Below are 14,669 nucleotides of genomic sequence, written 5' to 3'. Positions count from 1 at the left end.
AAGAGAGAGAGGTAGAAGTTGCTTTTTGACCTCTCCTTTTACCTGAATAAACAACAAACAGGGAAGATGTTTGTCTAAAATCCTTTGTAGCATCTAAATAGAATTTTAGAGCGCGAACAACATCCAAATTGTGCAACAAGCGTTCCTTCTTTGAAACTGGTTTCGGACACAGAGAAGGTACGATAATCTCCTGGTTAATGTTTTTGTTAGAAACAACTTTTGGAAGAAAACCAGGTTTAGTACGTAAAACCACCTTATCTGCATGGAACACCAGATAAGGAGGAGAACACTGCAGAGCAGATAATTCTGAAACTCTTCTAGCAGAAGAAATTGCAACTAAAAACAAAACTTTCCAAGATAATAACTTAATATCAACGGAATGTAAGGGTTCAAACGGAACCCCCTGAAGAACTGAAAGAACTAAATTGAGACTCCAAGGAGGAGTCAAAGGTTTGTAAACATAACCAGAGCCTGAACAAAGGCTTGAACATCTGGCACAGCTGCCAGTTTTTTGTGAAGTAACACCGACAAGGCAGAAATCTGTCCCTTCAGGGAACTTGCCGATAATCCTTTTTCCAATCCTTCTTGAAGGAAGGATAGAATCCTAGGAATCTTAACCTTGTCCCAAGGGAATCCTTTAGATTCACACCAACAGATATATTTTTTCCAAATTTTGTGGTAAATCTTTCTAGTTACAGGCTTTCTGGCCTGAACAAGAGTATCGATAACAGAATCTGAGAAACCTCGCTTCGATAAAATCAAGCGTTCAATCTCCAAGCAGTCAGCTGGAGTGAAACCAGATTCGGATGTTCGAACGGACCCTGAACAAGAAGGTCTCGTCTCAAAGGTAGCTTCCAAGGTGGAGCCGATGACATATTCACCAGATCTGCATACCAAGTCCTGCGTGGCCGCGCAGGAGCTATCAAGATCACCGACGCCCTCTCCTGATTGATCCTGGCTACCAGCCTGGGGATGAGAGGAAACGGCGGGAACACATAAGCTAGTTTGAAGGTCCAAGGTGCTACTAGTGCATCCACTAGAGCCGCCTTGGGATCCCTGGATCTGGACCCGTAGCAAGGAACTTTGAAGTTCTGACGAGAGGCCATCAGATCCATGTCTGGAATGCCCCATAGTTGAGTGACTTGGGCAAAGATTTCCGGATGGAGTTCCCACTCCCCCGGATGCAATGTCTGACGACTCAGAAAATCCGCTTCCCAATTTTCCACTCCCGGGATGTGGATAGCAGACAGGTGGCAGGAGTGAGACTCCGCCCATAGAATAATCTTGGTCACTTCTTCCATCGCTAGGGAACTCCTTGTTCCCCCCTGATGGTTGATGTACGCAACAGTCGTCATGTTGTCTGATTGAAACCGTATGAACTTGGTCCTCGCTAGCTGAGGCCAAGCCTTGAGAGCATTGAATATCGCTCTCAGTTCCAGAATATTTATCGGTAGAAGAGATTCTTCCCGAGACCAAAGACCCTGAGCTTTCAGGGATCCCCAGACCGCGCCCCAGCCCATCAGACTGGCGTCGGTCGTGACAATGACCCACTCTGGTCTGTGGAATGTCATCCCTCGTGACAGGTTGTCCAGGGACAGCCACCAACGGAGTGAGTCTCTGGTCCTCTGATTTACTTGTATCTTTGGAGACAAGTCTGTATAGTCCCCATTCCACTGACTGAGCATGCACAGTTGTAATGGTCTTAGATGAATGCGCGCAAAAGGAACTATGTCCATTGCCGCTACCATCAACCCGATCACTTCCATGCACTGAGCTACGGAAGGAAGAGGAACGGAATGAAGTATTCGACAAGAGTCCAGAAGTTTTGTCTTTCTGGCCTCTGTTAGAAAAATCCTCATTTCTGAGGAGTCTATAATTGTTCCCAAGAAGGGAACCCTTGTTGACGGGGATAGAGAACTCTTTTCCACGTTCACTTTCCAGCCGTGCGATCTGAGAAAGGCCAGGACGATGTCCGTGTGAGCCTTTGCTCGAGGGAGGGACGACGCTTGAATCAGAATGTCGTCCAGGTAAGGTACTACTGCAATGCCCCTTGGTCTTAGCACAGCTAGAAGGGACCCTAGTACCTTTGTGAAAATCCTTGGAGCAGTGGCTAATCCGAAAGGAAGCGCCACGAACTGGTAATGTTTGTCCAGGAATGCAAACCTTAGGAACCGATGATGTTCCTTGTGGATAGGAATATGTAGATACGCATCCTTTAAATCCACCGTGGTCATGAATTGACCTTCCTGGATGGAAGGAAGGATAGTCCGAATGGTTTCCATCTTGAACGATGGGACCTTGAGAAATTTGTTTAAGATCTTGAGATCTAGGATTGGTCTGAACGTTCCCTCTTTTTTGGGAACTATGAACAGATTGGAGTAGAACCCCATCCCTTGTTCTCTCAATGGAACAGGATGAATCACTCCCATTTTTAACAGGTCTTCTACACAATGTAAGAACGCCTGTCTTTTTATGTGGTCTGAAGACAACTGAGACCTGTGGAACCTTCCCCTTGGGGGAAGTCCCTTGAATTCCAGAAGATAACCCTGGGAGACTATTTCTAGCGCCCAAGGATCCAGAACATCTCTTGCCCAAGCCTGAGCGAAGAGAGAGAGTCTGCCCCCCACCAGATCCGGTCCCGGATCGGGGGCCGATATTTCATGCTGTCTTGGTAGCAGTGGCAGGTTTCTTTGCCTGCTTTCCCTTGTTCCAGCCTTGCATTGGTCTCCAAGCTGGCTTGGCCTGAGAAGTATTACCCTCTTGCTTAGAGGACGTAGCACCTTGGGCTGGTCCGTTTTTACGAAAGGGACGAAAATTAGGTCTATTTTTTGCCTTGAAAGGCCGATCCTGAGGAAGGGCATGGCCCTTACCCCCAGTGATATCAGAGATAATCTCTTTCAAGTCTGGACCAAACAGCGTTTTCCCCTTGAAAGGAATGTTTAGTAGCTTGTTCTTGGAAGACGCATCAGCCGACCAAGATGTCAACCAAAGCGCTCTGCGCGCCACAATAGCAAACCCAGAATTCTTAGCCGCTAACTTAGCCAATTGCAAAGAGGCGTCTAGAGTGAAAGAATTAGCCAATTTGAGAGCATTGACTCTGTCCATAATCTCCTCATAAGGAGGAGAGTCACTATCGAGCACCTTAATCAGTTCATCAAACCAGAAATATGCGGCTGTAGTGACAGGGACAATGCATGAAATGGGTTGTAGAAGGTAACCCTGCTGAACAAACATCTTTTTAAGCAAACCTTCTAATTTTTTATCCATAGGATCTTTGAAAGCACAACTATCCTCTATGGGAATAGTGGTGCGTTTGTTTAAAGTAGAAACCGCTCCCTCGACCTTGGGGACTGACTGCCATAAGTCCTTTCTGGGGTCGACCATAGGAAACAATTTTTTAAATATGGGGGGAGGGACGAAAGGAATACCGGGCCTTTCCCATTCTTTATTAACAATGTCCGCCACCCGCTTGGGTATAGGAAAAGCTTCTGGGAGCCCCGGCACCTCTAGGAACTTGTCCATTTTACATAGTTTCTCTGGGATGACCAAATTTTCGCAATCATCCAGAGTGGATAATACCTCCTTAAGCAAAATGCGGAGATGTTCCAATTTAAATTTAAAAGTAATCACATCAGATTCAGCCTGTTGAGAAATGTTCCCTAAATCAGTAATTTCTCCCTCAGACAAAACCTCCCTGGCCCCCTCAGATTGGGTTAGGGGCCCTTCAGAGATATTAATATCAGCGTCGTCATGCTCTTCAGTAACTAAAACAGAGCATCCACGCTTACGCTGACAAGGGTTCATTTTGGCTAAAATGTTTTTGACAGAATTATCCATTACAGCCGTTAATTGTTGCATAGTAAGGAGTATTGGCGCGCTAGATGTACTAGGGGCCTCCTGAGTGGGCAAGACTCGTGTAGACGAAGGAGGGAATGATGCAGTACCATGCTTACTCCCCTCACTTGAGGAATCATCTTGGGCATCATTGTCATTATCACATAAATCACATTTATTTAAATGAATAGGAATTCTGGCTTCCCCACATTCAGAACACAGTCTATCTGGTAGTTCAGACATGTTAAACAGGCATAAACTTGATAAGAAAGTACAAAAAACGTTTTGAAATAAAACCGTTACTGTCACTTTAAATTTTAAACTGAACACACTTTATTACTGCAATTGCGAAAAAACATGAAGGAATTGTTCAAAATTCACCAAACTTTCACCACAGTGTCTTAAAGCCTTGAAAATATTGCACACCAATTTTGGAAGCTTTAACCCTTAAAATAACGGAACCGGAGCCGTTTTAAGCTTTAACCCCTTTACAGTCCCTGGTATCTGCTTTGCTGAGACCCAACCAAACCCAAAGGGGAATACGATACCAAATGATGCCTTCAGAAGTCTTTTATAAGTATCAGAGCTCCTCTCACATGCGACTGCATGCCATGCCTCTCAAAAACAAGTGCGCAACACCGGCGCGAAAATGAGACTCTGCCTATGCTTTGGGAAAGCCCCTAAAGAATAAGGTGTCTAAAACAGTGCCTGCCGATATTATTATATCAAAATACCCAGAATAAATGATTCCTCAAGGCTAAATAAGTGTTAATATCAATCGATTTAGCCCAAAAAATGTCTACAGTCTAAATAAGCCCTTGTGAAGCCCTTATTTACAATCGTAATAAACATGGCTTACCGGATCCCATAGGGAAAATGACAGCTTCCAGCATTACATCGTCTTGTTAGAATGTGTCATACCTCAAGCAGCAAAGGACTGCAAACTGTTCCCCCAACTGAAGTTAATTGCTCTCAACAGTCCTGTGTGGAACAGCCATGGATTTTAGTTACGGTTGCTAAAATCATTTTCCTCATACAAACAGAATTCTTCATCTCTTTTCTGTTTCTGAGTAAATAGTACGTACCAGCACTATTTGAAAATAACAAACTCTTGATTGAATAATGAAAAACTACAGTTAAACACTAAAAAACTCTAAGCCATCTCCGTGGAGATGTTGCCTGTACAACGGCAAAGAGAATGACTGGGGTAGGCGGAGCCTAGGAGGGATCATGTGACCAGCTTTGCTGGGCTCTTTGCCATTTCCTGTTGGGGAAGAGAATATCCCACAAGTAAGGATGACGCCGTGGACCGGACACACCTATGTTGGAGAAAAGGCCACAAAGATGTTTTTGAAAACTAAAAGCTTTATACTATTAATCCCCTACATTTTTCAAGAGTAATACATGTAAACGTGTCTTTTAGGTGACCAACAAGGCAGATAAATTCACTCAAACATAAAAATACATGAAAAGAAAATATTAAATTTACTTACTGATCAGACAAGATGGGCTCTTTGGCTACTGGTTTCAAATCATTTTGCAGTAAATCCCATATGTGAATACAAAAAGCAGAATCCAGGACAAAGAAGACAGTAGGTCTTGTTAAAGACCACTGCAGTGCAGTAATAGAATGACCATCCGTACTGTCAGTCCACTGCAAGGCAGGCGCTTCGGCACTTGTCATATGTAATCGTATACATCCATCTGAACACCCTGCCTTAAATGTATATAAAAAAAAAAGTTGTTACCAGAAAACTAGTAATATGTAACTGAGAAAATACTTAAATCCATAAAAACGCAGTTAAATCTGAAAAAAAAAAAAAAAATACTTGTGAACCTATGTTTTGGTAAATGACTCACATAACATTAGAATGGAGATGATGCAATATGTCTAATAATTATAAGTATATATTTAGCTTAAAAAAAACAGAATTTATGCTTACCTGATAAATTACTTTCTCTTGCGGTGTATCCAGTCCACGGCTTCATCCTTTACTTGTGGGATATTCTCATTCCCTACAGGAAGTGGCAAAGAGAGCACACAGCAGAGCTGTCCATATAGCTCCCCCTCTAGCTCCGCCCCCCAGTCATTCGACCGAAGGTTAGGAGAAAAAGGAGAACCCATAGGGTGCAGTGGTGACTGTAGTTTAAACAAAAAATAAAATTATTTACCTGACTTAAGTGCCAGGGCGGGCCGTGGACTGGATACACCGCAAGAGAAAGTAATTTATCAGGTAAGCATAAATTCTGTTTTCTCTTGTAAGGTGTATCCAGTCCACGGCTTCATCCTTTACTTGTGGGATACCAATACCAAAGCTTTAGGACACGGATGAAGGGAGGGAACAAGACAGGTACCTTAAACGGAAGGCACCACTGCTTGCAAAACCTTTCTCCCAAAAATAGCCTCCGAAGAAGCAAAAGTATCGAATTTGTAAAATTTGGCAAAAGTATGAAGTGAAGACCAAGTCGCTGCCTTACAAATCTGTTCAACAGAAGCCTCATTCTTGAAAGCCCAAGTGGAAGCCACAGCTCTGGTAGAATGAGCAGTAATTTGTTCAGGAGGCTGCTGGCCAGCAGTCTCGTAAGCCAACCTGATGATGCTTTTCAGCCAGAAGGAAAGAGAGGTAGCAGTCGCTTTCTGACCTCTCCTCTTACCAGAATAAATGACAAACAAGGATGATGTTTGTCTGAAGTCCTTAGTTGCTTGTAAATAGAATTTTAAAGCACGAACCACATCAAGATTGTGAAGCAGGCGTTCCTTCTTTGACGATGGGTTAGGACACAGAGAAGGAACAATTATTTCCTGGTTAATGTTCTTGTTAGAAACAACCTTAGGAAGAAAACCAGGTTTGGTACGCAACACAACCTTATCTGCGTGAAACACCAGGTAAGGTGAATCACACTGTAAAGCAGATAATTCTGAAACTCTTTGAGCAGAAGATATAGCTACCAAAAACAAAACTTTCCAAGATAATAACTTGATATCTATGGAATGTAAAGGTTCAAACGGAACCCCTTGAAGAACTGAAAGAACTAGATTAAGACTCCAAGGCGGAGCCACAGGTTTATAAACAGGCTTGATTCTGACTAAAGCATGAGCGAACGCTTGAACGTCTGGAACCTCTGCCAGACGCTTGTGTAAGAGAATAGACAGAGCAGATATCTGTCCCTTTAAAGAACTAGCTGACAATCCTTTCTCCAATCTTTCTTGGAAAAACGAGAATATTCTGGGAATCCTAATCTTACTCCATGAGTAACCCTTGGATTCACACCAACAAAGATATTTTCGCCATATCTTATGGTAGATTTTCCTGGTGACAGGTTTTCTAGCCTGAATCAGAGTATCTATAACTGACTCAGAGAAACCACGCTTTGATAGAATTAAGCGTTCAATCTCCAAGCAGTCAGACGCAGAGAAACTAGATTTGGATGCTTGAATGGACCCTGTATTAGAAGGTCCTGCCGCAATGGCATTGTCCATGGTGGAACAGATGACATGTCCACTAGGTCTGCATACCAAGTCCTGCGTGGCCACGCAGGCGCTATCAGAATCACCGAAGCCTTCTCCTGCTTGATTCTGGCGACCAGATGAGGGAGAAGAGGAAACGGTGGAAAGACATAAGCCAGATTGAAGGACCAAGGCGCTGCTAGAGCATCTATCAATACCGCCTTGGGGTCCCTGGACCTGGATCGGTATAGAGGAAGTTTGGAGTTCTGACGGGACGCCATCAGATCCAATTCTGGAGTGCCTCATAGCTGGGTCAGCTGAGCAAAAACCTCCGGGTGGAGTTCCCACTCCCCCGGGTGTAAAGTCTGACGACTTAGAAAATCCGCTTCCCAGTTGTCCACTCCTGGGATGTGAATTGCTGAGAGATGGCAGGAGTGATCCTCCACCCACCTGATCATTTTGGATACTTCCTTCACCGCTAAGAAACTCCTCGTTCCCCCCTGATGATTGATGTAAGCTACAGTCGTGATGTTGTCTGACTGAAATCTGATGAATTTGGCCGCAGCTAGTTGAGGCCATACCTGAAGCGCATTGAATATCGCTCTCAGTTCCAAAATTTTTATCGGGAGAAGAGATTCTAGGCCCTGAGCTTTCAGGGAGTCCCAGACTGCACCCCAGCCTAACAGGCTGGCATCGGTCGTTACAATTATCCATTCTGGTCTGCGGAAACATGTTCCCTGAGACAGATGATCCTGAGACAACCACCAGAGAAGAGTCTCTGGTCCTCTGGTCCAATTGCATCTGAGGAGACAAGTCTGCGTAATCCCCATTCCACTGTTTGAGCAGGCACAGTTGCAGTGGTCTGAGATGTATTTGAGCAAAAGGGACTATGTCCATTGCCGCTACCATTAATCCGATTGCCTCCATGCACTGAGCTATAGATGGCTGAGGAATGGAATGAAGTACTCGGCAAGTAGTTAAAAGCTTTAACTTTCTGACCTCCGTCAGAAATATTTTCATTTCTACCGAATCTATTAGTGTTCCTAGGAAGGGAACCCTTGTGACCGGGGACAGAGAACTCATTTCGATGTTCACCTTCCACCCGTGAGACCTTAGAAAGGCCAGTACAATCTCCGTGTGAGCCTTGGCTCTGGGAAAAGACGACGCCTGAATTAGGATGTCGTCTAGATAAGGTGCTACTGCTATGCCCCGCGGTCTTAGCACCGCCAGAAGGGAACCTAGCACCTTTGTGAAAATTCTGGGAGCAGTGGCCAAACCGAAGGGAAGAGCCACGAACTGGTAATGCTTGTCCAGAAAAGCGAACCTGAGAAACTGGTGATGATCTTTGTGGATAGGGATATGTAGGTACGCATCCTTTAAATCCACGGTAGTCATATATTGACCTTCCTGGATCATTGGTAAGATCGTTCGAATGGTCTCCATCTTGAATGATGGGACTCTGAGGAATTTGTTTAGAATTTTTAGATCCAGGATTGGTCTGAAAGTTCCTTCTTTTTTGGGAACCACAAACAGGTTTGAGTAAAAGCCCGTTCCTTGTTCTGCAATTGGAACTGAACATATCACTCCCATCGCGAGTAGATCTTCTACACAGCGTAAAAACGCCTCTTTCTTTGTCTGGTCTGAAGACAGACGAGAAATGTGGAACCTTCCCCTTGGAGGGGAGTCCTTGAATTCTAGAAGATATCCCTGGGTAACAATCTCTACTGCCCAGGGATTGTGAACATCTCTTGCCCAAGCCTGAGCGAGGAGAGAGAGTCTGCCCCCTACCAGATCCGGTCCCGGATCGGGGGCTACCCCTTCATGCTGTCTTGGTAGCAGCTGCAGGCTTTTTGGCCTGTTTACCCTTGTTCCAGCCCTGGTAAGGCTTCCAGGTTGCCTTGGGCTGTGAAGCGTTACCCTCTTGCTTTGCAGCTGTAGAGGCTGAAGCCGGACCGCTCCTGAAGTTACGAAAGGAACGAAAATTAGCTTTGTTTCTAGCCTTAAAGGGTTTGTCCTGAGGAAGAGCATGGCCCTTTCCCCCAGTGATTTCTGAAATATTCTCTTTCAATTCTGGCCAGAAAAGGGTCTTCCCCTTGAAAGGGATATTTAACAATTTAGATTTTGACGACACATCGGCCGACCATGACTTGAGCCAAAACGCTCTGCGCGGCATTATGGCGAAACCTGAATTTTTTGCCGCTAACTTAGCTAATTGCAAGGTGGCATCCGTGATAAAAGAATTAGCCAGCTTTAGAGCCTTAATTCTATCCATAATTTCGTCATATGAGGTCTCAGTCTGGGGCGATTCCTCCAGCGCCTCAAACCAGAAGGCCGCTGCAGTAGTTACCGGAATAATGCAGGCAATGGGTTGGAGAAGGAAACCTTGTTGAACAAATATTTTCTTAAGTAAACCTTCTAATTTTTAAATTTTAGCAAAAAAGATGACTGAAACATACCTTAATGCAGTTAAGCCTGCAAACTGTTCCCCCCAACTGAAGTTTTCTGGTACTCCTCAGTCCTGTGTGGGAACAGCAATGGATTTTAGTTACAACATGCTAAAATCATTTTCCTCTCAGCAGAATTCTTCATCACATTTCTGCTACAGAGTAAATAGTACAAGCCGGTACCATTTAAAAACAACAAACTCTTGATTGAAGATATTAAACTACAAATCTAATACCACATTCACCTCCCGCAGAGAGGCCCTGCTGTCAGAGCCGGCAAAGAGAATGACTGGGGGGCGGAGCTAGAGGGGGAGCTATATGGACAGCTCTGCTGTGTGCTCTCTTTAGCACTTCCTGTAGGGAATGAGAATATCCCACAAGTAAAGGATGAAGCCGTGGACTGGATACACCTTGCAAGAGAAAAGTATATTTAAAAGGGTTATGTGTCTTTCACTTTTATTCCTGTCAAAACATTTACCTGTCCACCAATAGAAATTTAAGAGTTTTCTTTATCAGTCAATGAAGGTTCATAATGTATGTATTTCCTGTTAGCTTCACAATTTCAATACTTCCAGGCACATATAATACAAGTCTCATTCCATGGTTGCTTTTCTTTTTGAAAAGCCACATTGTTTGACCACAGAGTTGCCACCCAGCTGGTATTTTACAGACATGGCCGATATGTTTAACATTCAGGTCAAAGTTGAAAATAAAGATTAAATATAGACATAAAGATGCTATCATGGTGAAACTTCGTCAAAGTGTGTTAAAATCTAACGATAAACCAATGATCATTTAAAATTGGCTTTAGTTCCTCATTTATGCTGTATTATTGTTTATGCAAATGTATGGTAACGAGCATGGCCGGCATTGTTTTCCATAAAAGATGGAACCCTTCTTGACCAGCATGGATGTGTATTTGCAGAATAGATACATGAAATTATGAGATGCATCTCTTTAATATTTAAAACAAAAATCAAGCACACTTTCTTACTAAAAATGCAGGTATTTCAAATGGGGAGAAATCAATTGCAGTGATCTTTGCAGGCCTCATCTTGCTATGCAGTGGTTTATACTGCTTTGGCGGTTGCATTAGTCCATTTAATGTACCGTGAGTTATAACACCCTGTCGGGAAAGCATAACATTACTACCATGAAGTAAGCAGCATTCATTGTAAGACAGTTCCTCAAACAATCTGCACATTAACAGCTGTAAATACATAATCAGAGTTGTGCTGGAGATTATTATAAAACATAAACAGGAAAATAGAAATGAATAGAGAAGAGTTCTTGCTAATTGCTCCAAGATAACAGTCAGTTAATAGATGAAATATATACCAGAATGTAGACAAATTTATGTGGTACAGTAAAATAAAAGAGATACTCAAGTCAAAATGATTTAATGATTCAGATAGAGCAGCAATTTTAAGCAACTTTCCAATTTACTTCTATTAACAAATTGTGCACAATCTTTTAATATTTAATAGTCCATAGCTCAGAGTGAGCATGTGCAATCATTCACAGAATATACGTATATGCCTATGTGATTGGCTGATGGATGTCACCTGATACAGGGGGAGTGGAAATAGATATAACTTTGAAATTTGTCACAAAAAAAACTACTACTCATTTGAAGTGCTATTGCATTGTCTTTTTATCATGCATTTGTTTATTATGCAAATATACTGTATTTACTGGTCCTTTAACAACATTATGGCCAACCCCCGCACAATTATTTTCTTTTTTAATTCAAATTAAGCACATCACAACTCATGAATCAACTGCTCCTGCCTAGAATGTTTGTACAGGAGTAAAATAAGGGTGAAACACAGTCAGTCTGCACAGTTAGGAATTCAGACGGGAAAACAGACCAGAAAGCTGTACTGGGAAGATAAAGCAAAACCAATAAAGAACCACTGCAATCCAAATAATATGATATTCATTTAGTATATAATAAAAATGATAGGACTTGGTAATTATTATTTCAGATGGCATGAAATCTAGTAAACAATGTAATAAAGCAGGACAGGTAAGGCCAGAAGAATGCTTGGTTGTAAAGGAAGCGATATACAAAGCAGAAAAAGTAAGGTCTTTATGACACAACAAATAATAGTGTGCACAATTCTGTAGACTATATCTACAGAAGGATATAAACAAACTACATAAGTTTTAAAGGAAGGCTACTAAAATGATAGCTGGTCTAAAAAATAAAACTTCCACCAAACTATTTCATGACTTTAATATGTATAGTTTAGAGGAGAGAAGGGAAAATGATATAGATTTATTTAATTATGAGGATATCCATAAGACTAATGAGAATTAATATAGCAAACAGAATAGATGGTTCCACTGGTTATTTTTTTATAATGTATTAATTGGTTATACAGTGATGAGTAACACAAATTGATATAGATTACAATACTAGAAGTGAAAGGGATATGAAACCCACAATTTTTCTTGATGTTTCAGATTGACCAGACCATTTTAAACAATTTTCCAATTCACTTCTATCAGTAAATTTGCTTCATTTCTTTGGTATTCTTTGTTGAAGGTGCAACACTGCACTACAGGAAGTTAGCTTAACACCTTGGGTGAACCAATGATAAGAAGTATATATGTGCAGTCAACTATAAGCAGCTAGCTCCTAGTAGTGCATTGCTGCACCTAAGTCTACCTAGGTATGGTTTTCATCAAATGATTCAATGGGAAAGCAAATTAGATAATATATGTAAAATTGGAAAGTTGTATGCTCTATCTGCTCTATCTGCTAATAAGCCCCTTCTCAAACTTAAAATCTATAAGACATACTGTATACATATTTGCCATGCTGAAAAATAAAAGGAATAAATTGGTTTATAAACAGGTTAAGTACAGGGTTTAATTTTGGCGTTTAGGAGCACAGTAGTGCAAGCAGATTTAATGGGAGTGATCTTAGTATTAGTTCTATTAAAGGGACAGTCAAGTCCAAAAAAAGTGTTCATGTTTCAAATAGGGCATGTAATTTTAAACAACTTTCCAATTTACTTTTATCACCAATTTTGGGCGGAGGATCGGCGTTGTGATTACTATAACGCAAAAATGTTTTTAAAAATAAGCATCTTTGTAACCTTAAATTAATTAAAAGGCCCTGTTTTTAAGATTATTATTTGATACTGGGCTTTAATTCGTTAAAGTTTACAATCACTTTAAGAAGGATGTTTTAAGGTGTGATTTAAGAGTTTTGGGTTTTAACAAGGTATGGAAATGAGAGAAAGTCAGAGAGACGTCTTGCATGTGTTTGTGGGAAAGGTTTACAAAAGCAGTTGTATATCAGTGGACGAGCCAGGGGGAAGTGTATTTGGAAATGAGGACAGATATCTTGAAAGTAATTTAGAAGACTAGGGGAGCTAATGTACAAATTTGCTAAGTAAGACAGCAGATGCTGTACAAGAAGTTAAAGAGAGATGGATGAGGGGGATACCAGTTAGCATTCAGCTACAATAACTATAGACCTAAGAGAGCGAATGAGGATTTTTTTTAACAGTTATTATTGATAAATGACTGCATCTAAGCAATATTTCATAGATGAAGTTGATATGACTGAGCTAGTTGCTGGATGTGAGGTTTGAAAGAGCCTGGAGTCACAGTGAGCCTGCTCAATTAATGTAAATGTAGTATTTATAACAAAGGGAGATAATGGGTGTCATGGAAACATTACTAAAAGTATGACTGTTAAATCAATCTTGGACACATTATGTTTAAGGTAGCAGAAAGGCATCTAGGAGAGAATGGTATAAGGGGAGTTAGTGATGTGTGACAGAAGCTGAAAAGTAGTGTCAGGAGTGGATTTACTGACTTTTGCAGCAGCAATACCGAAACCCTGAGTTGACCAAGTACTCCAATGACCTGATATATAATGAGAATAGAATACGTTTAAAAACAGAGCCTTGTGAAAAATAAACTGACAAAGGAAGTAAATAAGAGACAGTACCAAAAAAGGAGACACTGAAGATGTGATATGAGTACACCAATACCCGAACCAATAAAGGGCAGTGCTGCAAAGTACAACACAGTTGAGAGTTTCTATTAGCTAAGATCTTTAGGAGGATGAGTAAATACAGTTGTGTTTTTTTGTTTTAGTTTTTTTAGCTGTGTGAAGATCAACCATAGTTCCTTAGTGATGTTGGTTTTTATGTAGTTTAGATGCCTGCAACCAGATTGTAGCCATTTCAGTAGAAAGTTAGAGGAATCACAAATGGAAGGAATGGGGAGGTTGTTGAAATGTAAGATAGTATCAAGACTGGGTTAAAGGATAGATATAATTAAAGGGATATAAAACCCAAAAACAGAATTTATGCTTACCTGATAAATTACTTTCTCCAACGGTGTGTCCGGTCCACGGCGTCATCCATAACTTGTGGGAATATTCTCTTCCCCAACAGGAAATGGCAAAGAGCACAGCAAAAGCTGTCCATATAGTCCCTCCTAGGCTCCGCCCACCCCAGTCATTCGACCGACGGACAGGAGAAAAAAACAGGAGAAACTATAGGGTACCGTGGTGACTGTAGTTAAAGAAAGAAATTCATCAAACCTGATTAAAAAACCAGGGCGGGCCGTGGACCGGACACACCGTTGGAGAAAGTAATTTATCAGGTAAGCATAAATTCTGTTTTCTCCAACATTGGTGTGTCCGGTCCACGGCGTCATCCATAACTTGTGGGAACCAATACCAAAGCTTTAGGACACGGATGAAGGGAGGGAGCCAATTAGGTTACCTAAACGGAAGGCACCACGAATTGCAAAAACCTTTCTCCCAAAAATAGCCTCCGAAGAAGCAAAAGTATCAAATTTGTAGAATTTGGCAAAAGTGTGCAGGGAAGACCAAGTCGCTGCCTTACATATCTGATCAACAGAAGCCTCGTTCTTGAAGGCCCATGTGGAAGCCACAGCCCTAGTAGAGTGAG

The 14,669-nt window shown here is 41.7% G+C and overlaps 1 protein-coding gene across 1 annotated transcript in view; it reads right to left on the bottom strand.

The window, feature by feature from the left end:
* The window catches only part of DYNC2I1 (dynein 2 intermediate chain 1), a 302,447-nt gene that overhangs the window by 17,908 nt on the left and 269,870 nt on the right, over nt 1-14,669 (bottom strand). Inside the window, exons 21-22 of the mRNA XM_053713831.1 lie at nt 10,721-10,852; nt 5,328-5,551 (exon numbers count right to left, since the gene is read on the bottom strand). Coding sequence (XP_053569806.1) covers nt 5,328-5,551; nt 10,721-10,852 — 356 coding nt within the window. The remainder of the gene's footprint in view (nt 1-5,327; nt 5,552-10,720; nt 10,853-14,669) is intronic.

This window comes from Bombina bombina, chromosome 5, assembly GCF_027579735.1.
Source record: "Bombina bombina isolate aBomBom1 chromosome 5, aBomBom1.pri, whole genome shotgun sequence".
NCBI lineage: Eukaryota > Metazoa > Chordata > Amphibia > Anura > Bombinatoridae > Bombina > Bombina bombina.
Note: the sequence above shows the minus strand (reverse complement) of the source record. Positions and strands in the feature narration are given on the sequence as shown.